The 27,230-nt window shown below is 41.3% G+C and overlaps 1 protein-coding gene across 6 annotated transcripts in view; it reads right to left on the reverse strand.

The window, feature by feature from the left end:
- Nucleotides 1-27,230, reverse strand: part of CMC1 (C-X9-C motif containing 1) — a 124,488-nt gene that overhangs the window by 49,112 nt on the left and 48,146 nt on the right. For 2 of the 6 annotated variants that reach the window (XM_082639273.1, XM_082639274.1), the window contains exon 2: nt 939-1,028. In XM_082639273.1, coding sequence (XP_082495399.1) covers nt 939-1,028 — 90 coding nt within the window. Of the gene's footprint in view, nt 1-938; nt 1,029-2,853; nt 2,994-21,343; nt 21,364-22,363; nt 22,537-27,230 lie in introns of those variants that run through there. The other 4 variants (XM_082639275.1, XM_082639271.1, XM_082639272.1 and 1 more) reach the window with 4 other exon arrangements.

The raw sequence follows: 27,230 nt of genomic DNA on the forward strand, positions 1-27,230 counted from the left end.
AGAAATGTGCCTAGCACCTAAATGTTATTGACACAGTCCCCAAACTACAGCTGACACAGCCTGGCTTCCTGCAGAGAAACTTGCAAGGCACTGCAGCCCATCAGCCCCACTAAGCATTACTGTGGTCCCTCAACGAAGGCTACAGGGCTGCCAGGAAAACAGTCCATGTCAGCACAATTTTACCACTGTTTCTTTGCCGTGGACATTCCAAGAGGAAGATTTTTATTAAAAGACATTTCTACTATAATACTGCTATCTGCTTTTCTAATTACCCATCATTTATGGCCTCATTTTTCATCTTCTATGCCTTTGTTTATATTTTTCACTATAATATTACATATTAATCAACATATCTCTAGATTTATAGAATACAGGCATATTTCATATTAAAAAACATTTTTCAAAGAATATGTGCATATGTGGGTGTCTAGTGCATGCATTTACATAAATATCTGCTGCTCAGAAATGTAGAATATAGAGAAATTTTAAAAAAGACTTGTAAGTACTACTGGGATTCCATTAACAATTCAGTAATAGACAACACCACCAAAGAAAATCATCTTAGACTATATTCCTATATGAATATGTTGATAGAGGAAAAACAGGCACACATTACATTTGATGCTTCTTCTTTCCCTATCAGAATCACCAGAATAACTTGTTTCTCCAAAATATGAATACAAGTTTTTCTCTATATATAACTGTACATCTGGGAAAAAATGCTTTTTACTAGGAATCTGGGAGAATATTTTTAAATTGTAAATGAATTGAACACTGCCTGGAAGTTCTGAAAGCTGAAATACTGGTATCTGAGTGAAAGGGTAAGAAGCAATTCATACATATTAATTCACTGACTACTTGATTCCAAGGCTAAGGATTAAATTCAGATCATGTTATAAAAAACGTATTTGATCTTCATATGAATATTTGAATCTTACCTTGAACTTGTTCAAAACATCTCTCTCGGGCCTTTTCTCTCATTATTTTGGGGATCAAAACATCTTTTTCGACATGTCTGAGATGCTGCTCTGAAAAAAAAAAGATCTTCCTTTAATATAGTAAAGTCTCAGGTAAATCACCAGTTTAGGGGAAAAATAAGCACTCTGGTCTACTTAAAATAAAAGCCTATGCAAATATATTAAAAAGTGACTCTTCTATGACCTCATGAAATTGTGATTCTTTAGTCGCTGAAAATCATTCTAAATATTGTTTTATATACAAAAGAAAAAAATGTGAGAGTGTAGGCAACATCTTTCTAAAACACTCTGCAAACTACGTTGCAACACTTTTATTTGATAACACATTCCATGTAGTCTTGGCAAAATTAAAGTCATAAAGTGTTATAATTTTTTAATTCATATAATCCACAAAAAGAGGATTTTTAGCAATACAGTACTGAGATCCAAGGATAGATGAAGAGATCCAAGATTAAGAGACATGTGAGTAGTTTCTCTACCCAGTAACAAGAGTAGCTTAAGAAAGAGCTGGCAGAAGAAGAAAAAGTGGAACTCGTGTGCATAGAAAAACAAACTACAGGAGGTTTCTGTGCACTTTAAATAGAACTACCTCAGTTAGACTAAAACAGCAGCCAGAGCACCTGCTCCAAACTCCCACCTGCTCCTCAAATTCCTAGAGAACCCTGAAATCCAAAGGGGTAAGTATCCTCCAAATGATCAAGAATTCTGAAAGGCAAAAGGCAGATGAGATCAGATTAAAGGAGGCAATCTTATCCCCAGAGTTTTTTCCCAGGAAAAAACTGATACCAAAAGTAGGAAGCATGCTCCACACTCTGAAGCAGCAGAAACGGGGAGAAGGAGACATCCCTAGAGGAAACCAAAGCATTAGTGGTCGAAATACCGCAGCAGGAGCCAAAGGAGGTCACTCTTCTGCTGCCTTCAGACCACAGGTAAAATAAGTAAATACAGGCACTTATCTCCAAAACATCAGAAAGTCTCTCAGTATCTACCTAGTGACACTTAAGACCAGGAACCCCTAAACTTTTTCTGGTTCCCAACATCCTCTGGATGCAGCTATGAAGTGATACAGTATTTGTAGAGAGGGTAAGAGGGCATCTCAAAAAGCAAACAAAATCAGCAACAACCAAACAGCCAAGAATCACCTAAATTTGTTGAAGGACAACACAGTGAAAAGGAGAACCCAACTGTAATTAAGCAAGAAGTAAACAACTCCTAAGAGGGTGAAAAGAGTAAAGAAAATAAGATTTTCAAATAAATATAATATACTGAAGCAAATAAAAGACATGAGTCCTCAGAAAGAAACAAATCATAGGTCACCTAAATGCACTTTGATGAAATATCTGAAGTTCAAAAATCCTAAAAGCTTCAAAAGGGAAAAAAAAATCACCACACAGAGGAACAAGGACCAGATTTACATCATGTTTCACGGGCAAGATGTGGATGCAAGAAGATAATGATGAAATAACATCAAAGTTCTGAGAAAGAATTACTTTATATCCAAGAATTCCAGAGCCAATTAAGAGTGAAATTAAAGATATTTTCAGATATGTAGGAACTGAAAAGTTTATCTCTTTCAACCCCACTGAAAAAGAAGTGATCTTTATCACAGTGCGACAAACCAAGCCACTAATCCAATGTGGTGATGGAAAACAAGAACTCTTCTGTATGCACAGGGAGCCCATGGGCAGGAGTTCAGGCAGGTAGAGCAGAAGTGACTCTTCTCTGCTTCTGTGTCTGGGGCCCATCTGGGAAGACTCCAGCCACAGGCTCTGACTTCAATAGCTGCAAAAGCTGGGGCTGGAGGATTTACTGTCAAGAAGACTTCTTTCTTCACATATTTATCTGATATGCGGACTGGAAAGGCCAAATCACCTACACAGGGTTCAGCGGGTAGGTGGCCTTTTCTGAGCCTGTTGTGGAAGCCATGCAGCCTTGTTCCTGCTACCTTACATTGATTTCAAGTCACTGGGCTCAGCCTACACTCCAGTGGAGGGAGAGGGCCACATCACACGGAGCCTGAGGGAGGGAAGATACTGTTGTAACCTTCTTTGTAAAATAAAATCTGCCACAAGAAGTAATAGAGAATATATTCTGATCAAATAAAATTAATCCATGATAAATATATAAGGCATATTAGAAAACATACATTTAAATTTACATGTTAAAACCGTAGAGTACTTGAACAACATCATCAACTAACTTGACCTAATGTCCACTCAATAACAGCTGAATATTTACCAAGATAAACTATAGTCTGGGCTATGAAACAAATCTTAATAAGTGTAAAAGAATTCAAATTCTACAAAGTATGTTCCCTGACACCAGTGTATTTAAAGTAGAAATCAGTAAAAAAAGGATCTCTTGATAACCTTCAAACATTTGGACACTAAATAACACACTTTAAAATAACCCATGGGTCTAGGAAGAAATGAAAAGGGAAATTAGAAAGTATTTTGAAATGAAAGAAAATATAGCATATCAAAATTTGTGTGATGCAGCTAAAACAGTACTGATAGAAAAATTTATAGCACTATAAGTTTACATTGGAAAAAAAGGATGGTCTTAAATCAATGACTTAATCTTCCACCTTGAGAAATTAGAAAAAGAATAAAGAAACACAAAGCAAAGAAAAGAAATAATGAAGACCTAAGCATAAATCAATGAAATAGAAACCAAAACAAACAAACAAAATGATAGAGAAAAGCAATGAAACCACAACTGGTTCTTTGAAAACATTATTAAAACTGATAAACCACTTTGCCAGTAAAAACAGGAGGTCACAAAGATCAGAAATGATACACATTTTTATATAATAATAATGTATTTAAGTGATCTTTAAATGTAGGTCAATAAATTTGACAATGAAGATGAAGTGGACAAATTCCTTGAAAAACACAAATAACCAAACCTAACTCAAAAGGACATATAACCAGTAGAGCCCTATATCTATTAAGAAAATTGAATCTGTAGTTAAAAGCTTTCTCACAAAAAAATTCGAGACCCAGAGAGCCTCACTGGTGAATGTGTCCAAACATTTAAGAAAGAAATAATATCAATTTCATATGAACTCTTTCAGAAAACTGCTCTGAAGCCAGCATTACCCTGATACCAAAACCAGATAAAGACATTACAAGAAAAGAAAACTACAGTCCAATATCCCATCATGAATACAGATGTAAAACTCCTTACAAAAGATGAGCAAATTGAATTCAGCAATACAAAAAAGGATAATACTTCATGACTAGGTGGTGTCTATCCCAGGATTGCAGCTTCATTTAATATTCAAAAGTCAAGAAATGTAATTCATCATATTAAAAAACTAAAGAAGGAAAGACACATGGTTATGACAACAAACCACAGAAAATATATTTGACAAAAACCTAATATCCATTCCTAATTAAAACCCTCAGTACAGTAGGAACAGAAGGAAACTTCCTCAACAGGATAAACGGCATCTAAAGAAAAACCCACTGCTGATATCATGTTTAATGGTGAAACACTGAATGTTTTCCTCCTAAAACAGGGAACAAAAGATAAAGAAGTCTGCTCTTACCATTTCTATTCAGCATTATACTGGATGTTCTAGCCAGTGCAATAAGGCAAGAAAAATAAAAGGCTTCCAGATTGAAAAGGAAAAAATAAAACCATAGTTACTCAAAGATCATATAATCATCTATATAGAAAATCCAATAGAATCCACAAAAAGTTACTAGAACTAGTACATGAGTTTAGCAAGGCTTCCCGATACAAGATTAATATACAAAAATCAAATGGAAATGACATAATAAAAAGTCAGAGGGCTAGAAAATAATTCAATAATAATCTTCCAATCTATAAAATAGAAAATGGCTTTTTAAAAAATGAAGTGGGGCTCAGGAACCTGCAAGACAAGAAGAAAAGATCTAACACTGATTTTACCACAGTCTCAGAAAAAGAGGTAAAAAGAATGCACGGCTGAAAAAATATTTGAAGAAATGACTGACACCTTTACAAACTAGTCAAAAGACAAAAACCAATCCATTCAAGAAAACAGTTAAAAACCTAAAGAAATACACACCCAGACAAATCATAATCATACTTCGGAAAATGAGAAAGAAAAATCTTCAAGGTGCAGGACAGAAGCTGAGACACAGATGTAGAGAACAAAGGTATGGACACCTAGGGAGGAAAGCCACGGTGGGGAGGGGATGGTGGTGTGCTGAATTGGGCGATTGGGACTGACATGTATACACTGATGTGTATAAAACTGATGACTAATAAGAAACTGCTGTATAAAAAAATAAAATTCAAAAATTCAAAAAAAAATCTTCAAGGCGTCAGAGAGAAATATAGCAGAACAAAAATTCAAAAGTCAAAGCCTTTCTCTTCAGAAACCAGAGGCCAGAAGGAATTGTCACAGTATTTTCAAGTACTAAAAGAAAAGACCTGTCAATCAAAAATTCTATAACCAGAAAAAATGTTTTTCAGGATTGAAGATAAAATAAAGATAACTCAGAGGAAAGGAAGCTAAGGTAATTTCTTGCCAGCAGACCTGTTGTAAAAGAATGGCTAGAGGAAGTTATTCAGACAGGAAGGAAATATTAACAAAAGGAAACTCAGAAAAACAGGAATGAAGAAAGGGCAACACAAAGAATAAATGTAATAAACTATTCTTTTCTTGAATTTTAAAAATTATTTTTGACAGAAGCAAAAATTATAGCATTCTCAATGTATATAGATAATATTAAAGATGACTTCATGATAAAGGAAAGAGGATAAAGCAACTTTGGTGGTAGTAAGATATCTACATTCTATTTGAAAGATAAAATGTTGATGCTAGTAGACTGTGATAAACTATGTATGCATAATGTAATCTTTAGAACAACCACTTAAAAAAACTAAGAAATAAATTCAGAAACCCTACAAGTCAAATGGAATGGAGTTAACAAGACGGTAGTAACATAAAGATAGCAGGAAAACCTCCTGACACCTGGAAATTAAATGACATACTTCTAAATAATTCATAAGTTGAAAGAGGAAGTAAAAGAATACACTGACCTGAATAAAAATGAAAGCATAACATATCAAAATTTGTAAGACAAAGCTGAAGCAGTGCTTATAGGGAAATTTATAGCAATAAATGTTCATTATTTAAAGTCTCAAACCAATACAGTTGACCCTTGAACAACACGGGTTTGAACTGTGAGGGTCCACTTATACACAGACTTTTTCTAATACATGGGTACTACAGTATTACACAATGGCAGTTGGTTGAATCTACCACATTTTATTAGGACAGCATTACTCAGATACCAAAAGCAAAGCAATATTAAAAAAAAAAACCTAACATCCTTCATGAATACAGATGCAAAAATCCTCAACAAAATATTAGCAAATCAAATCTGGCAATATATAAAAAGAAAAATACACCACACCAAGTGAGCTTTATTCCAAGGATGCAAGGTTGGTTCACTATTTGAAAAACAATCAATATGATCTATCATATTAACAGTGTAAAAAAGGAAAGCCGTAAGATCACATCAATTGACACAGAAAAAACATAAAATTCAACACTATTCATTAAAAATGAACAAACAAAACTCAGTAAACTAGGACTAGAAAGGAACTTCTTCAATCTAACAAAGAATCTGCAAATAATTTATAGCTAACATCATACTTAATGGTAAAAGACTGAATGCTTTCCCTTTAAGAACAGGAACATGGGGCTCCCCTGGTGGCGCAGTGGTTGAGTCTGCCTGCCAATGCAGGGGACACGGGTTCGTGCCCCAGTCCGGGAAGATCCCACATGCTGCGGAGCGGCTGGGCCCGTGAGCCATGGCCGCTGAGCCTGCGTGTCTGGAGCCTGCGCTCCGCAACGGGAGAGGCCACAACAGTGAGAGGCCTGCATACCGCAAAAAAAAAAAAAGAACAGGAACATGTAGTAAAACTGCATAGAACCATACACACAAACATATGCATGTATATAAAAACTGGTGAAAACCGAAAAGGTCTACTGTCTAGTTAACAGTATTGTACCAACATCAAGTTTCCTGCTTTTGATATTTGTACTACAGTTACATAAGATTTCACTGTTGGAGGAAGCAAGGTGAAGGGCACAAGAGACTCTACACATTAGTATTTTTTATAACTTCTGTGAGTCTGTAATTATTTCAAAATAAAAAGTTAAGGAAAAAAAACTTCTAGAAGAAATCATAGGAGAAGATCTTTATGTATTTGCAGAATATTTAGACTTGCTTACCCTCGACCATAAGAAAACAATCCAATTAGAAACGGGCAAAATATACGTACCTAACAAAGGACTTGACTCTAGAATATATTTAAAAACTCCTAATTATCAATAACAAAAATACAAACAACCCAATAAAAAAGAGGCAAAAGGCTACAGTGGACATTTCAAAAAGAAGATACACAAAACTGTAAATATATACATGAAAAGATGCTCAAAATCATTAGTAATTAAGAAAATGCAAATGAAACCTATGATGTCATGTCACACCCACCAGAATGACTAAAATGAAAAACACTAATGACACCAAATGTAAGGAAGAAACATGGAGCAACTGGAACTTTCATACATGCAGGCGGGAGTGTGAGATGATAAACTTCTTTGGAAACCTGCTTGTTAAGTTATAAAGTTAAATATACACTCAGCCTATTTTTCACTCCCTAGGTATTCATTTACCTAAGATAAACGAAAATATATGTCCAGAAAACAACGTGTACAAGTCAGTTTATAGAAGCATTATTCATGACAGCCCCAAACTGGAAACAACCTAAATGTCCACTGAATACTATTTAGCACTACAAAAGGATGAACTACTGGTTTACTCAACTTGGGTGAATCTCAAAAATTATGTTGAGAAAAAGAAGCCAGACACAAGAGTACATACCATAGGATTCAAGAACATGCAAAACTAATCTACAATGATAAAAATCAGAACACTAGTTATCCATGGGCATTGAGACGGATATTCTCTGAGGGATGTCCTGTTTGGGGTGTATGCATTTATCAAAACTCACAATCTGGGCTTCCCTGCTGGCGCAGTGGTTAAGAATCTGCCTGCTAACGCAGGGGACTCAGGTTCGAGCCCTGGTCCGGGAAGATCCCACATGCCGCGCAGCAACTAAGCCCACGTGCGCAACTACTGAAGCCCACACGCCTAGAGCCCGTGCTCCACCGCAGCGAGAAGCCTGCTCACCGCAATGAAGAGTAGCCCCACTCACCACAATTAGAGAAAGCCCTCATGCAGCAATGAAGACCCAAAGCAGCCATAAATAAATAAATTTAAAAAAACCTCACAATCTGTAAATTTCACTGTATTATATATTTTACTTCAATTGATAATATGTTAACTTTAAAACATGATACAAATCTATACTCACAGTGGGTGATTTTAACACGTTAACTATCAGAAATTAAATAATTAAGTAGACAAGTTTTATAACCTTCTCCTTCAAGATACTATTCATCTTTTATTAGATTTATTTCTATCAGGAAAGGTATCTTTTCATAAATAATATGTAATTATTTATTGCTGGTATGTAGGTCCAACTAAATTTTTTATATTGTCCTTGTAACCAATACAACCTTACTTAATTCTCATTAATTCTAATACTCTGCCAATAGATTCTCTTCTAATTTCTTTTTTTATATAAATTTATTCATTTATTAATTTTTGGCTGTGTTGGGTCTTCATCGCTGCACACAGGCTTTATCTAGTTGTGGCAAGCAGGGGCTACTCTTCGTTGTGGTGGTCTCCAGGCACACGGGCATCAGTAATTGTGGCACACAGGCTCAGCAGTTGTGGTGCATGGGCTTAGTTGCTCTGCAGCATGTGGGATCTTCCCGGACCAGGGCTCAAACCCGTTTCCCCTGCATTGGCAGGCGGATTCTTAACCACTGCGCCACCAGGGAAGTCCTCCAATTTCTATATAGACAATCATCAGGAAAGCTCTGTACCTTTTTTTTTCAATTCTGTCTATGTGTTTTAGAAGAACAGTGAGTAGTAACCAGCAGCACCTGTCTTGAGTGCTCAAATTTTGCTTAGAATTTTTGAAGTTATCCTCATGTTGAGAGATCTGCCCGTGACTTTACTCTCCTATCTTTGTGTTGCTTTGGTATCAAAGTCACATTATTTAAACAATACATTAGGGACTTCTTTTTGTATTCTCTGGACCCCTTTGTATAAAAATCAAGATTATTACCAGTCCTTTGAAAGTTTGGTAGAAACCACCTGTGATGGTTAGCTTTATGGGTCAATTTGGTGAGGTGCTAGTCCCCAGGTATTCACACAAACACTAATCCAGCTGTTGCTGGGAAGGTATTTTGCAGATGTGATTAACATCTTTAATCAGTTGACTTTAGGAAGATCATCCTAGAAAATCTGAGTGGGCCTGATTCAATCAGTTGAAAAGCCTTCAGAGCGCACCTGAGATTTTCCTAAAGAATTCCACCTGCAGACCACAGCTTTGGCTCATGACCAAGAGTTCCAGAGCTGCCCTTCCTGACACCCTGCCCTACACATTTCAGACCTGCCCAACAGTCAATCACATAAGCCAATATCCTGCCATGTATATGTGTGCGTGTACCTGGTTTAATCAGGGTTTGGGAGTATGTATGTGTGTGGGAGATAGACACAAAGAGAGTTTTAACTACTGATCCAACTTTCTAAGGGCTTTCTATCTATTCTTGAGTCAGTTGCAGTTTTCAGTAAGTTTGTATTTCTCAAGGAAACTATCCATTTCATCTAAAATTTCAAAATAATGATATGAAGACATTCACATGACTTTTTCCTCTTTACTACACCTATAACTGTATCCCAATTTTCACTACCTGTACCAGGGGGTCAACAAACTTTTTCTGTTAAGGACCAGAGTGTAAATACTTCAAGCTTTGTAGGCTACAAACCATCTCAGTCATGTATACTCCTTTTATTTATTTATTTATTTATTTATTTTTAACACCCCTTTGAAAATGTTACTAACTATTCACAGCCTACAGGCCTTACCAGATTCTGCCCAGGGTATAGATTGCTGAACTCTGGCCTACACTATTGATTTATGCCTTCTCTTTTTCCTTAGCTTTGCCAGAGCTGCTATAAGATGAGAAAAAGAACACTAGCATACAGAAGGAACTGCAAGTATGGGTGGAGAGAAAAGGACAGATTGAGAGGGAGGCTCTGGAGGAGTGGTGGGGACTGAGGGGACTAAGGAACCAGGATGAGTCAAGGTGAGCTTCCCAGTTTTCTGGCTCCAACTGAAATGATGTGACCACTCATTGAGACAGGGAGACAAAAGAAACCCCAGGTGGGAGGGTGATTCAGGGTAGACAAGCTGAATTTGAAGTGCCTGTGACACATCCTGTGAGTGGAAAGCTGGTATCTATTTGGAGGGAAGACAATAAAACTGAGGCAGTCTCCACACACTTCTTTTCTCCTTGTCTATAGTGCAAACCATATTTAGGCATCAGTAATTAACAGTATTATTACTGAACAGATTAGAAGAAATACTGTGATATGCTGATCTACTTTATATAATCAATTTCAGAATGTGATCTCTTCCTTTCACTCATACAGTTTTAATCTATACAACTCACCTATAATGCATCCTGATGAACCCACTCTTTCTCTACACATCTTGCAGTGGTCTTAGATAAAGCACTAATTTTTTAAATTAGTTCCCTGAATAAAGACATAGCTTTGTGATACTGAACCATTTTTTCTATAAGTAAATTATAATATTGATTACCTAAATTTACCTACATTATAAATTCTAGGTTATAACATTCCTCCGGAAACATTTTTTTTTTTTTTTTTTTTTCTTTTTGCGGTATGCGGGCCTCTCACTGTTGTGGCCTCTCCCGCTGCGGAGCACAGGCTCCGGATGCGCAGGCCCAGCGGCCATGGCTCACGGGCCCAGCCGCTCCGCGGCATATGGGATCCTCCCAGACCGGGGCACGAACCCGCATCCCCTGCATCGGCAGGCGGACTCTCAACCACTGCGCCACCAGGGAGGCCCCGGAAACATTTTTTAAATGGCTTGCAAGAACTCCTTCTGATCGTTCTTCTAAAACCTCCTATGGCAAAGAAAATTCTAGAATCATATAAATATTGCTTTAGATTTTCTACACTCTTGGTGTTAAATCAGAAATAACAGACTTGAGAACTCCCTGGAGGTCCAGCGGTTAGGACTCTACGCTTCCACTGCAGGGGGCACAGGTTCTATCCCTGATCAAAGAACTAAGATCCTGCATGCCATGCAGTACCCCCCCAAAAAAGAAAAAACAAACCAGACTTAAAAATATATAATTAATTCTGATAGCACTTGGTAGCACACCGATCATTAAATGTCAATTTTTAATTAATTATGATTTTATACATATTTCAAAGTTTCCTTCAACACTACAAATATTATAGATATGGCACTTTTTATTCACAAAATTACAGGGTGACTCCCTCAATGTCAATATGATGCATATGTTATACATTTGCACCAAAGCCTACAAAAAAAATCAAATTTTGAGAATTTGCTACTCTATAGTCACATGAATTTATACTGAGATGAAGAATCAGGATAACACGACCAGGGAAAATTTCCAAAGCTCTAACTTCTCAACATTCTATCATCACCTGAAAGTCAATTTTCACCTTTTTCACTAGCTGACTTTGTTAGTTCAGACTTTGCTCTGGGGCTCACGTGTTCCTGCAACATGCCCTCCTCAATCACAAGGCAAATGACAGCAGCACTTGCCATGGATCCACAAAGATAACAGTGACGCAACTAAGAGCATCACAGAATCTTCCACTGGAAAGAAGTGACACCATCGGAAGGGCAAGGAATGCCTTTTCAACACTGAAAATGTTCTAATTTAATTAATTTAACTGTTATTTAGATAATGCCACTTTTTTGTCTTTTTTGGAACCTCCTAGTTGCACTTACTTGTTCCCGCAGACATTTCCATGCTACTGTTTACTCTGGAGGAAAAATAAGAAAAATGCTTGTAGTAAATATGCAAAACTGTTCTTATTAGCAACGGTTTCTACTTTAAGTCCCTCTTCTATACCAGCTACCAAGAGTCTTCAAATGAAGGGCCCAGGCAGATACCATTGTGTACAATACAGCAGGACCAGAGCTCTCCACTGGTACCTTTGCACTGCGTGCTTCACACCAGGAGCCCAGGAGGACTCCGGTCTCAGTGCTCAAAGACACTGATGCCCCAACCAGACTTCCCTGTGTCTGCCAGCTCAGTCATACCCACTTCTACAGCGACAGTGTAATATGAAAAAGGGGTGGGCGGGCAGGGGTACGGAGACCGGGAAAACAAACACAGGGAAGATCAGTGTCCCTTTCCCACCATCTTCCCTTCAAGCCACACTTGAATCGACAAAACAAAGAAAATCCATAGCAGGAAAGACTTTCCCCCCAACAGTCCAGCAGCCTCTGGCTATGAAACCTCAAGATGAAGGCCAGGAACACCCTTTAGTCTTCTTACAGCCCCCTCAGGTTAAGTATTTGGATTCCATTTTGCACATAAAAACATGGAGACTCATAGAGGGGATACAACCCAGGCCTCTGATAAAAGGGCAGGCCCCAAATCTTCTTCCACAACCCGACCCCTCACCTGGGGCAGTGGTCTATTTCAGGGGACTTCACCAAACAAGGTCCCGTGAGCTTCCAAAGTCACGGTGAAGCCTGAAAGAATCCTTGGACAAGAAGATTGTTGGTTTCAGAAGCATAGTTTTGAACAAGCAAAATTCAAAACTTCACATTTCTTGATCAGAAAGTAAAGCTAAATGATTCTGACCATGGAGAAAATTATTAAAAAAAAAAAAAAAGGCAAAAGGACTGATTTGTCAGTTGGCTGAAAAGTACCTTCACAGAGAATAAACACCAAATATCAGGTCAGTCAGTGACAACAGAATCTTTTTATAAGCTCAAACTTACAAAACCCAGAAAGCACATCAATGAAGCAGATGTGCCTATTTCTGCCCTGCTTCTGGGTCACACACCACGGACTTCCCACAATCATTGTGCTACATTTGTACTCCTCTGTCCTATCAGCTTCCACTGGTAGTAACCACCTCGTTCACACCACATGTGCCCATTTCCCCAAAGCACCTATTTCTTGGACCTCAGATTCTACAGATTGCTAGGTGTGAAAACTTCCTCTTCCACCCACATTGCTTTAACCAAGATGAGGCCAGAAAGGAACAAGACTAAAAGTATACCAAAGCAGGAAATCGACTTATGCAAGAAGACATGCCAATTTTAGAAAAGCACTGCAATCTCCATTGTGGCCATAATGTCTTAAATGAAAAGGCTTCACATTTACTTTATTTGGTAAAAATTCAAGACTGTCTTTTGCTACAGGCACAATTTCCCATTGATAACTAATAGAAAATCAGCCGTGTTATTACAGGAAACAGAAGGAATAAATGACAGCCTGCCTGGGCCTCCCAGCAACACACCCCTGATTTATTTTCCCTCTGGTGTCCGTCTGGAACACAGTGGGCTACTTGCATCCTTGCGAATGCTCCTCAATGCCTCTGGCCACACTAGCTCTACCAGTTCTTCCCCTCCACCTTGTAAGAGTTCATAAAATTTAACAAAACACATGGACCACTTTGATAACACAGCAAGGGAATGATTTTTATATTGAGATCTTATTCACTTATTTCAAAGATTCAACCCTTGCTCAAATCACTCACATCTTTCTCAGGATGGCCTTCAGAGCCAGTCTGAGTTCTGAGTTAAAACCAGTTCCACAATACAACTTTCTTCCTACCATCTTCACCAGACTGCCTCTGGCTAACCTTGGCTGAAATTCAAGTTCACCTTCAGAACAAAAATTTACCAAAATGAGGATATTAAGATAAATAATTAAGATATTAAGATATGTGTACTGTAGAGGCTGAAGGCAAATTCTAAAGGAGTCTCAAAAATATTCTGAACTACGGTAACACTGAAAAAAGTACAAACGCTCCCTAGGTAAACTCTGCTCCTATTTCTCCCGCGGCAATCCCACAAGGCTCCACCTTAAAAATGGTACTTTTTATCCTGTGTTCTCAGCGCTTGTCTACATCTCCAAATCTACTCGGTCCACATTTTCAAGTATCTGTTAGTAATTCCCAAGTCCCACCAGCATCAGAATTTCAACTTAAAATTTCTATAGTTTAAATCTTTATTCTGCCACCCCAGTGGTTATATTCTCCTTCTTAGCTTAAAAAAAAAAAAAAGTCAGCTTAGATTTATATAGTACACAGAAAAAGCACAATAAATATTTTCAGAAGGAAGGAAAAAGTGGGGGCAGAAGGGATCATTTTACAAACACCATCACAGGCAGGAGCAGGCGTTATGAACCCGAGGCTTACAAAGCTCAAAGCAATCTTGCATCACCACCCAGCAAATCACTAGTCAAGTCAAACTCAAGCTCAATCTTGTCTTTATTTTCCATCTCCTACCTCTTATTTCCTTATCAAAAGCTTACTTATTTTACATCACACTCAACTCTTGTTCTACCCAAAGTGCTCCCTGATCCCAGTACCTAAAGCGAATTCTCCATCCTCTAACCCCACGGTGTTTCATGCACAAACGCTATGGCTCTAATCACACGTGGACTTAGAACACAGCACAGCACACTACCTACGAAATCTTCTCCTGCTAGATCAATGGTTGCTACGGACTGAACTGTGTCCCCACCACCACCATTTTCACGTCGAAACCCTAAACCCAAAATGACTGTAGCTGGAGAGGTGATTAAAGTTAAATGAGCTCATATGGGTAGGGCCCTAATTTGATAGGTGGCCTCGTAAAGAAGGGGAAGAACCAGTAGCCAAATCGGTCCGCACCTTGACTTCAAACTCCCAGCCTCCCAAACTGCAAGAAAATAAAATATTCACTGTTTAAGCCACCGAGTCTATGGAATGTTATTATGGCAGCCCAAGCAGACTAAGACAGGGTTTGGTACCAGAAGTTTTCAATACTGGCTGCATCTAACAACCACACCTGAGAGGGCTTTTAAAAATTGTGATGTCTGCGTCCCACCCTAGACCAGTTAAAACAGAGATGCTGGGGTAACACCCAGGCATTGGTATTTTTAAAAGCTCCCCAAATAATTTGAATATCAGATTCTAGACTAAGAACCACTGCACGGGGCTTCCCTGGTGCCACAGTGGTTGGGAATCCACCTGCCAATTCAGGGGACATGGGTTCAAGCCCTGGTCCGGGAAGATCCCACATGCCGCGGAGCAACTAAGCCCGTGCGCCATAACTACTGAGCCTGTGCTCTAAAGCCTGCAAGCCACCACTACTGAGCCCTTGCACCTAGAACCCGTGCTCTGCAACGAGAAGCCACCGCACCGCAACAAAGAGTAGCCCCTGCTCACCACAACTAGCGAAGGCCCGCGCACAGCAACGAAGACCCAACACAGCCAAAAATTTTAAAAATAAATAAATAAAATAAATAAATTTAAAAAAAGAAAGAAAACGGGCATATCATGCCAGACACCCAAGGGTTAAGGGGCATAGCCCAAGACCCCTTCTCTCACCTGGCTGCCCAGCCTAAGTGACTGGAAAATACAAAAAAATAAAAAAAAAACACTGCACGAAACTTAAGTATATAATGAGGTCAGAGACCATGTCTCATTAACCTCCATAACTCCCTCTAACTCCTAGCATATAGTAAACATGCAATAAAACTATTTAATGAATGACACATGTATTTAAATTTTCTATATTTGACAATCATTATACTAACAAATAGTTGAAAAAATATATTCATTCATTTGATATTCATTCTGTTAAATACTTATCAGGCACCTACTATGTACCAAGCAACATGCTAAGGACTGTTTATACACTGATGTACCTTATTCTGCAGCATAAACATTTAAAACTCTGTCTTTCAATTAATCATATTTAGTTAATTAACAAATCCTTTAATCTGGTAAACCTCCCAGTAACAGTTCTTTAGCAAAAACACAATGCAGGATAGTAAACACCACGTTCTTAAAAACGTTTTCCCTCAATCTCTTTACTTACAAATGTAAAAGTATAATGGGGGCTGGTGGGGGGAGAAGGTTAATTTGGGAATCAACGTTCTTATTTGGGCACATTTTGTGTGGCCCACTTCTATCGAGTCTAAGGTACTTGCGTTTTTGACATCTACACACCTAGAGATTCCTACAAATATAGCATTAACACCCCTAGAGATAAATAACCACACTAATCGAGTCAATGAAACATGAACTTTCTGTGCTGAGTCAAGAACCCCTTGAGACCAGCTGGAAGTATTTAAAAACATACAAGTTTAAGGCTTGAAGCAGCCTCAGCTTCTGATACATCTTACTCTCCCTGCCTCTCATCCTCAAATCTCAGATTATGCCATTCAGAATTCTTAAAGGACCTGAGGTTACTGGCAAAGTCTGAAACAAGTCAGTCCTACTCATTCCCAAATTCAATTCGGTGCTAACTGAATAACAGTACAGTGCCTCCTGGGGCTGGTGGAGAATGTCTTGCAGTCTAGGTGTGATTAACTGGCCTATCCTTTCTAATCATCCTTTCGCTAATATAGTTAAAGACATGGAACCATATGAAAGACATTTACTGGTCACCACGCAAGGAAATATTCCCATTTTCACATCAGATTTTTCTTCATCTCTCAAGTTATATGATACATACATATAGACATACCCCGTGTGTAGGTTTCACTCCATTTCTCAAGGAAAAAACTCTAGATTAGAACGAAAGAAACTCCATACTCAGGTTATTTGACATTTTGGTGGTTTTTAAAATTCCAAATATTAAAAAAAAAAATTGCAAAACACTGGAGGGTGGTGACCATCAGGGAAAGCATCCTCTGAAATTGATTTTTTTTAAAAATGAACACGACTTAGACAGGTGTGGGGGTGGGGCAGAAAGGGAAAAATTCCAAAAAGAAGGAAAAGCATGTCAAATGGCCTAGAGGAAAAACAAAAACAAAAACAATTTGGCATATGTTAGGTATATTTAAACTTTTTTACCACAACCCCGAGATACTTTACACCTGGACGCAGTACACACATCTATGTGTATTTACGTATGTGTGCAAGGGTACCCCTTCCTACCTGACCTGCCTACCTGATCCAAGCTCTCACTACCCAAACTAAGGTTCCTAACAGATTCACATAAGTTATTTTTAGGATGGAGCTGGTGTCCCTCCCGTGGCGGGGAACACAGGTGCCTCCTGGAGGAGAGAACCTGAAGCATCACACCTGCAACCTTCCCAGCACCGCCCTGGGGCGTGGGAGCATTTGGCTCGAGGTCCCCTCTCCCTACCCCTGCAGCAGGCTTGGGCTGACAGGCATCACAAAGCCCAGCTCCCTTGCCTCCAAAGCAGGACAAGCCCTGCAGCACACCCTCACTCAGCCTCCTCCCCTCCTGCTCCTGTTCCCCTCCCTCCCTGGCAGGTTTCTCCTAAGAACACCCCATGAATAAATCACCTGCACATAAAACACCCAAGTGGTGCCCAGGTGCCCGAATCTCGTTCTTCAATACCGTGCCCAAGTAAAGGAACCAGGGCTTGTCTGAGAAATGAGTAATTCTATGGCTGGGTCAGGGGAGGTCCTACAGGAGCCAGAGATATCTTGTGTGAGAAAAAAAGGAAATGCTCAAAAAATGATGGGAGCATGTCCCAAGGACCCAGAAGCTGGTTTGAACGAACTCTCACTGGCCATATCTGAGAAAATGTGAGTACCAAAATAATTACACACAGTAACAAATGATGAACCATGGAGAAGATAGAAATTCATGAGTCCACACCAATAACAAATCTATAAATCAATAAGAAACAAAATGGTTTCTTGTCTACAGCAAAATGTCAACAACCATCTAATAAACGTGGAGAGAGCACTGGAGGTAGAAAACCATCATTCTGTAACCATCATAGGAAAGACTGAATCGGGCAAAAATCATCAATGGAGGCTCAATCAAAGGGGGGTTTTTGATGAGGAATGAACATCTGCATGGTCTTCAACGGTCTCCCCACAGATTACCTATTAATTACAACAGAGGAAAAAACATAGCAAAGAAATGGGACAAGACCTTGGCCAGGTGGTCAAAATTACAACCACCCATGAGGGACAGACCTCCCATGCCTCCAGGTGTGATGCCCCGATGCAGATGGTTCAACTGAGATCTCGCTTGGGATCTGATCAAAAGTCAGATCAACACACAATGAAGGAAAGTTCTACCTGTCACTCTCTTACACTTGCAGTATCTTCCTGTTATTCTTGGATAAAATTCAAACTCCACCAACGGGTTTAGGAGACATTTCATGATCACAGTCCAAACCCCACAGGGCCTCCAAACACATCCCTCTTTGACTTCAATGCTTCTCTCTTTCCTGTGCTCTCTGCTAATGCCAGCATTTTTAAATTTCGGAGAACAGAGGACTTCCCTGTCAGTCCAGTGGTTAAGAATCCACCTTCCAATGCAGGGGACTCGGGTTAGATCCCTGGTCAGGCAACTAAGCTCGTGGGCCACAACTACTGAGCCCCTGTGCTCTAGAGCCCGCTCGCCACAATGAAAGATCCCGCATGCCGCAACGAAGATCCCACATGCTGAAATAAATAAATTTTTAAAATAAATAAATAAATTTCAGAGAACAATTTCAGGTTATTAATCTAATGAGACAAAAGCAACATATTTTCTAGTGCAAACATGATTTGAGCTTAGCAATACATAAAACGTGGGAAGTCAGATTTTTAGCTCTCAACTTGAATATAATTTGTGTGTAACCAGATACTGTGAAAACAGAAGCAATAACAAAATAAAAAATTTTCTAATCAACTACATTATAGTATTTTTCCATATTAATCACACAATGCTCAGAAAAAAAAAAAAAAAAAAAGATTCTCCCAACCGTTTAGATGTCTAACTTGAAAAGCAGAATCTTCCAGTGACTGAGGGTGCTGGTATACCTAAAGCTCATCTACCTCCATCTCCACGGGAACCCCCAAAAGAACCCATGCAACCTAAGTATTCCAAGAGCTGCCATAATGCCATCCTCCCAAGATACACACATCTTACTCATGGAATGTCATGGAATTCTTGAGCCCACTTCCCACCCCTGAGCCCGCTCACTACCACGTTCTTCCCCTTATTAGACTTCTGGAAGAAAACACCCATAAAGGGAGACACACACACACACACACACTTAAGGGAACTTCTCTCCTGCTGCCCCCACTGTGAATCCACCCTAATAGACGGGGCAGGGAAACTACCTACCCTGCTCAAAGAGGAAAAGGTAGAAGAAAAACAGAGGAGAAGGGAATCTCTTCCAGTTGTTAGAAAAAGTAAGAAATCAAACTTCTCAGACCCAGGTTCCTGTGAGTTGTCATCTGGGAATATAATCATGTCAGATGATTTCTCTGGACTCTGGAAGCAGCAAAGGCTTAATTGGGTGTCCTTTCAGGACAGCACTGGGCTGGACTTCCCATGACTGGGCTATTTTACAACTTGTTAGGGGCAGAGGTTAAATTCTAAAACTCTGTCCAACAGAGATAGAAGTAATATCTGACCAGTGGCAAAGATAACCCCCAAAATGACAGTTTATGGCCCTATTTAAATTAACCAGCTTTTATCTAAGCCAACAATCTATGACATAGTCTAGTATCTACCGTCTCAATGTTTTTTGGAGTGTTTTTTACATTTTACTGGTTCCCTTACTAATTACCGAGTTGAAGAAAATCTTCAACACATATTCACTTTGTATTAGCATAAGTAATCATTTTACCTTTCTGGAAATTCTACTTCAACAAGCACCACTTGTAACAACCTTTCTATAGGTGATCAATAAACAACCTCTAAAATTTCAATCCCCTAAATTTGACTGGATTTTAAAAATAAATACAATAGTTGCAGAAAGAGTTATAAATTGGTAAAGTTATAACTTGGAGTAAGACTAACTGCTTAAGTTCTTTTATAGGAGAATGAACTATACTGTATATTTCTTGAACCATTACTGTGTGATCAAAGGTCCTGTTTACAGCTACAGATGTAGGGAGAACTTCTCTAGAAGCAGGGAGATTAGGCTGATAAGAAAACAAAGCTGAAGATCAAGTCAATAAACCTGGGAGACTTCAGAGCCCTGTTTCTCCTCTGCATGTTAGAACTGCCCGTGGACTATTTTAAACCGCCAGAGGCTTGGGCAAAGTAATTCTGAACATCTGCAAGTGCAAACAGCAACTAGTGTTATTTAAAAATTTCTCTCTCCCTCACACTTTCCCTGGGTGTTTTGGACTCTCCAGCTTTTTCTCTTTGCACTCAAATAGTAAGAGAAAATAGTGACCGTAATTATGGCTGATAAGCTTCCAAAGAGTGCTGGTATAACCTCTACATTCACAGAAAGGAAAATTGCTTAAATAAAACTACATATAAGTATTCAACCTGCATTTCATTGTTGGGTTCAGAATTTCCTGATAAAAATGGACAGTTAGTTAAAATGGCAGCTAGTTAAAAGCCGCTGCCAAACGAAAATCAAACTTGTATAAAGATTTTTTAAAACCTAACGTAAACCAATGAGAAAACAGATTTTGCTATATAAGCTTCATGTGGCATATCTACTCATCTACTCAGAAACATATCACTGTGTACTGTAAGAAGAGGAATATCAAAATATGAACCTATGTTTCAACCTATGAACCAAACAAAAATTAAGTTTAAAAAGAAAAAAGCTGACTTCAATACATTTGTATCCTGATATTTAAACAAAGAAATATTTTAAAAATTGTCCTACTTGCTGAGTCCACTTTCTTACTTTCCATTCCAATCTTGTTTCCATGTCTGCTTTCATCTGAATGTCCAATGAGCATCATGTTGTTAGACTGGACCATCAACAGCCACCCAGCTGAAGTCAAGAGCCTAGGAATTACTCTTCATGCCTCCCTTTCGCTCACCACTCTTATTCAATGCAACAGCAAGTCCTGTCAATTTCTCCTCCAAAACATCTTCCGAAGCTTTGTCTTTCTTTCCATTTCTTCCTAATACCAGCCCAGGCCAATACATACCAACATCTCTGGCCTGGACTGCTGCTACCATCTTAACCTTCCTCTCAGGGCCCCTCTACAATGCTACCACTGCTACCAGGGTAGTAAAGGCATAACGTATCATATTATGTCACTGCCCTCTTTAAAACCCTCCACACGTTTTTGATAACATCAGGAAAAGTCCAAATGCTTACCTATCACCACTCAAGCCCTGCAGCATCTAGGTTCTGCCTACCTTCCCAGCATCTTTCCTGACAGATCTCCTCCACACTCTGGCCCTCACTCCAATCAAATCATTAAAGCACTTGCTCCTTGGAGCGCCTTAGCATACTGGTTCCTTACCTCTTTACAGGACTGCTTTCTCTGGTCCTTCAGATGCCAACTCACATGACACTTCCTCCTAGTGCTCTTCACTGACCCTTCCACCTAAAGTGGTCCTCGCTTTACCATCTACCTCTGTCACCGCTTATTTTCTTCATGTTTACCACAATCTGTAAAAGTGTGTACGGGGAGAGGGGTGCTGCCTTCCTTCTTCCACCACTAGAACACAAGATCTAGACAGAGCAGGGACTTTCTGTCCTATACACTAGTTTCCTAGGGCCTAGAACAAGACACGACACACAGTGAGGTGGCAACAAGTATCTGTTTACTCCATAAGGACTCAAACGGCAGCACGGCCTGCAGCACGGCCTGCAGCCCGGGCTGGACGTGGGATTCTGAGTCCCACCCGGACTCGGCTCCCCCAGCCCCAAGACTTGTCAGCTACACGTCTATTTCCTTCTCCCTGAGTCTCCTAAGGAGCTGTTTCACTGCTGGCTCTCCAAAGGTTGGAAGCCATTCCTCCTCCCACCGCCTTGAGTTTTCACAACCATAAAACGAAGGGAATGTCCTAAAGCCAATCAGCACTCCCCCCAGACCCGCAACTCTGCGAGCATCCTCCGCGCCCGGTACCGCAGGGGACCCCTGAGGACGGCGTCGGAGGCGGGCACTGACGCCGCGCAGCACCAGGAGGGCGCGCCTAAGTCAAGGGGACGGGACCGGGAGTCCGGAGACACTTTCCAGAGAAACGGGCCTTCCCCCTGACCGGTGTGTTCAAGTCGGACCACAGATATTTAAAGGAGCCTGTGCCCCAAACTGTGCAAAGAGCATGATGACAAGGAGGCAGGCGCTAGGGTGGGAAAACGTCCGCAAGCCACAGTCGGACGGCCATCCCCGAACCCTCGCGCCGAGGGCCGGCGGGCCGGGCGCCGGGGACGCTGGGGGGCGGGGCGGCCTCAGCGCCGCGCCACCTCCAGCCCGCCCCCTGCCCCACGCCCGCCGCACGCCCCCGAGGCTCCGCAACCCCCGCCTCCCGCCCCGTACCTGTGGGGTCGAGGGCCATGTCCGCGCGCGGGCGGTTGCAGCCGCGTGGCTGCCCGCACAGTGGGGCGGGGCTGGGCCCCACGTGAGATGGGGTGGGCGGCACGCGGGAGCAGGAGGAGGAGCGCGGGGCCCTACGCAAAGCGGGGCGGCCCCTGCCCCTCTGACTTCCTGGTCGCGACTTCCGCCGCCCACTGCGCCTGCGCACTCCTAGCCCCGCGCTCAACCCCGTGACCCGAGTGGGAGGACTTGTTGGAGGGAAGGACCGGGGAGGGGGTGTCCCTGCGCACCCGGGGTGGGGTGGGGGCCGCCTGGACCGCGCAGGCGCGCCGGGGGCCAAAGGGAGCGCCTGCTGGCCCATCCTGTAAGTGGCGTGCCCGGGGGATGCGCGTCCCCGGGCGATTCGGTTCAAGTCCAAGCCTCTCCCTGCACTCCCGCCTTCGAACCAAAGGAAACAGACTGCTCCTTTGTTTTTTCTTGGTTAACGTTAATTCATTCATAAGTGTCTATTTCATGCCTGCCGGGTTCCAGCCACGGTTCTGAATACTAGGGTGAAATAACTGGATAAAAATAAGGTCCTTAAGTCCCGAGGCGCACAGTGTTGGCAGGGAACCCGGGGATGGGCAGCACGCTGCTAAATGCGGCGAGCGGCACTTAAAGGCGGTGCAGCATCCTTGTACTGTGTGTACCATCCTGATTCCACTCCCCCACCCCGGATCGGAAGCCTGTGCCTCCCCCTGAGGTTACAATTAGGAAGTGGGCGTTAGGGGTACCTCTGTCTCGTGAAATGATACCCTCAGGGCGCACAGTCCGACTTGGGTGATGCTACAAATCCCCACTCTGGCAATTAAAGCTGCATGTTTGTGAGAAAAAAATGAAGGAAGGTGATAGCCATCGTCCTCAAGAACCCCAACTGTCCCCTTCTCAGTAGAAGAAACTTTCTGAGTAGCAATGATGCTCATACCCACTCACCAACCAGCCTTCAGAAAGGCTCCCTTGTCGTATCTACGTGTAGCTAGCTCCAGCCCCCGAAGGGTGAGGTGAAGGGTGAGGTGCGGATGGGGACAGATGGGACAGATGTTAGAAAAACAAGGAGCAGCTGCTTCTTCCCTGTGAGGGATTTAAGGCTTTCAAAACGATCCCCTCCCCACCTACATGCAGGCCCTCCTCCCCTGCTGCTGCTTCCGCCTGGTCAGTTGGCAGAGAAGCTGATGAGGTGGAGCAGGGCTGGGAAAGTGGGTCTCTGCTCAGCAGGTCTTCCGTTTAAGGGCCTATTTGGGCATAACGGCCCTTATTACAGCTGTAGGATGAGGTGCCAAGCTGGAGAATTAATGTTTCACTCAGCCAGGCAAGAAACTGGGTATGTTTATAAATGTGTTTAGAAGCACACCAAATTCATTCTGGAGGTGAAGAATTTAATGTAGAAAGTAACTCTTTTTGAGGAGATGAGGTGAGGTATAAAAACACAAGTCAGACACACTTAAGTAGTTAAACGAAATCTTCCTTATACAAACGGGTGTCATGGTAAAGGCGAATCCTTGGAGAGCATCAGAGACCTAAATGCCTCCACCTGAATCCTGCTTCATGACCCGTTAGCTTTCTAGATTGGCTAAGTCCCAACGTTTCTCTTGACTTTAGTTTCTAATTTGCAAGGTTGTTGTGAGAAATAAATGTAATACCATCTAATACTCTTTCAGTCATTCAAGGACCACTTCCACAGTTTTTGCCATCACCGAGTATCACTTGAACCATTATTATTTAATGTTTTTTTATTTAAATCAACTCACTTAAAAAAAAAAAAAAAACGTAAATGAATACTCTCTACTTTAGCCTTATCCTAAGCAAGAATATCTGTAAAATCACGGGTTTTGTGTGCCCCATAAATCAGTGTATGGTCAGGCCACTCAGAATGGCTGTTCTCTTGCTCTCTGTACATCCCCTGCCCAGCCAGTGCCTGCCTCACCTACACGCTACTCACATGACTGACCTTCCTATGTACTTGCCCCAGGCCCCAGATAGTGACTTATCAAAGGGGTGGTGTGGGATGTGCCCCTCTGCTACTTTCCATGATAATCGATAAGCCAACTTGACATCTCCACCTGCCCCCGGGAGCAAAGACTGCCACCATGTCCTGCCCGCCGTCTGCCACACACGGTGGGATGTTGGTCCCGGACCTTGCTTCAGACACGTAAGCTCTCTCATCCATTAAACCATTGATGTCTCTGTTGCTGACTCCAGGCAGACTCCTTTCTTGGGTCTTGAAGCTCTTCCTGCAACAGACTGCTAGACCATCACACTAGGAGCACTGGCAAAAGCAGCACATCACTGCCTGGTACACGATAGTGCATTCCTCTCCTCCCTCATATGAAACTAGGTCGTGTGGGGGCAGTCTTTACAATCTGCATGGGAAAGAGAAGTCATTTTTTTAAAGTTAAATCATAAAAAGGCAATTGGCAATTCAAAACAGAAGAAATTTCCTAAGGGATCACACTATGAATAGACAACTTGGGGGCGCTCACCGCCATAGGAGCAGAAGAGGGAGGAGGGTCCGTAGTCCTCGGAATGAGCAGCGATTGTTATCCAGCCACAATCCTGGGATTCAGGCATCCAGACCCTAACGGCCTCACAGTTGCTGTCACAGAAGATTGAGTGCCAGGACGGTTAGAAAAGACGTCAAAGATGAGGAGAAATTAAGGGTGGCCTTGAAAGATGGGTGGCACGGGTAGGCAGAGAAGGCTTGTCATGCTAGGAGAAGAATGAGCAAAAGTGTCCGGGGTTCGAGCTGTTCTTGAAAGGGCATGGAAAAGGAGGGAGGGAAGAGAGGGAAGGACACACACGAGCAGGAGTGCAGGGGGAGCTCAAGGCTGCACTGTGGCTCGGGGGTGGGCGATGCCCGAAACCATATTGATGAACGTGGGGAAGCGAGGATAGTTATAAATAAGACTGAAAATATTAGAAAACCCAGATTCCCAAAGCCTTAAACATTAGGTTGCAGAGGATTTGAATGTGTTGCTATAAGCAGCTGAACGCTAACAAGTAGAAAAATGGCATTGTGGTCAAAGTGATGTTTTTCAAAGATTTTTCTGTAGGACAGATTTCGGGGGTGCAGAGAGAGCTAGGAGTTGAGCACAACAGTAAGGAGGCTATTGCAGTCGTTGAGGCAGAATCAGATGATAACCTGAACTGAGGTGTGTGAAATGTACAAAGAAAGGGTGAGTGTGAGAGTAATTGCAAAGGGAGAATCTATACTTCCTAACTGTACTTAGTAGAAAAGGAGTCAAGAAGGATTTCCAGGTGATTCCATTCCTTGACAAATGTGTACAGACCAATGAGAAAGTCATGGTGATTTATTCCTGAGGGTCAATCTGCCCTTGACCCTCATTACTGGGGAGCAATGCTGAGACCAAGGGGAAGTCAGGGAGAAGATGCAGGACACAAGGGAGCGAGGACAGCGGCTGAACCATGGCATGCTCTGTGAGGTGTGTAGACTAAACGTCTGTGTATGTGCATATATATATGTATACATATATATTTATTTTTTAGTCTAATAGCCAAGGAATGTGCAAGTACAAACAAATATCTTGTTTATCAAGTCAATTCTGACTGGATCTAGCACTCCTTTTTGCTCTAAGTTGAAATCCAGTTATTTTTTTGAAATTGAAATGGTTAGTCAGCCCTGGCTTGCTTCTGAATCAGATGATACCTTTTTGTGTGTGTGGTTTTTTCTTTAATTGAAGTACAGTTGATTTACAACATTGTTTTAATTTCTGCTGTACAGCAAAGTGATTCAGTTATACATTCTTTTTTAATATTCTTCTCCATTATGGTTTATCACAGGATACTGAATACAGTTCTCTGTGCTATCAGTAGGACCTTGTTGTTTATCCATTCCATATATAGTAGCATACATCTGCTAACCCCAAACTCCTACTCCATCCCTCCCCCAACACACTCCCCCCTTGGCAACCACCAGTCTGTTCTCTATGTCCGTGATTCTGTTTCTGTTTTGCAGATAGGTTCATTTGTGTCATATTTTAGATCCTACATATAAGTGGTATCATACGGTATTTGTCTTTCTCTTTCTGACTTACTTCATTTAGTATGACAATCTCTAGTTTCATCTATGTTGCTGCAAATGGCATTATTTCCTTCTTTTTTATGGCTGAGTGGTATTCCATTGTATATATGTACCACATCTTCATTATCTATTCATCTGTTGATGGACACTTAGGTTGTTTCCATGAAAGACCATACTTTTTAATCCACCCATAGCTCTGCTCTGCCCGATCTTGGAGCCATTGAGAATTAAATTTGGAAGAATATTAGAAGCCCTGTTCCTACCAGTAGACAGACTTTGGAACTAGTTCTTGGTTAGAAGATCTCTATCCGAGGGTCGCTGGTGGCCCTGTCCGCTTTCTGAGCTGTGATTTAGCTCCCAGAACACCACGGCCTGTGCCCTCTCCGATTTGAATGGCCTGAAGTCCAGGTTGGCACTTGTACTAGTTCACTAGGGCTGTCATTACAAAGTACCACAGGCTGGGTGGCTTAAACAGCTGGAGGCTAGAAGCCCAATATCAAGGTGCTGGCAGGGCTGGCATCTGCTGAGGCCTCTCTTCCTGGCTGTAGATGCCGTCATCTCCCTGTGTCTTCACATGGTCTTCCCTCAATGTAAGTCTGTGTCCAGATTTCCTTTTCTCATCAGGAGACCGGTCGTATTGGATTAGGGCCCAACCTAATGAACTTACTTTAACTTAATTACCTCTTGAAAGACCATATCTCCAAGTAAAGTCACATTCTGAGGTACTGGGGCTCAGGAATTCAACATATTAATTTGGTGGGGACACAATTCAGCCCATAACAGCTCTTCTCT

This window comes from Mesoplodon mirus (genome assembly GCF_964341445.2).
Source record: "Mesoplodon mirus genome assembly, chromosome: 12".
NCBI lineage: Eukaryota > Metazoa > Chordata > Mammalia > Artiodactyla > Ziphiidae > Mesoplodon > Mesoplodon mirus.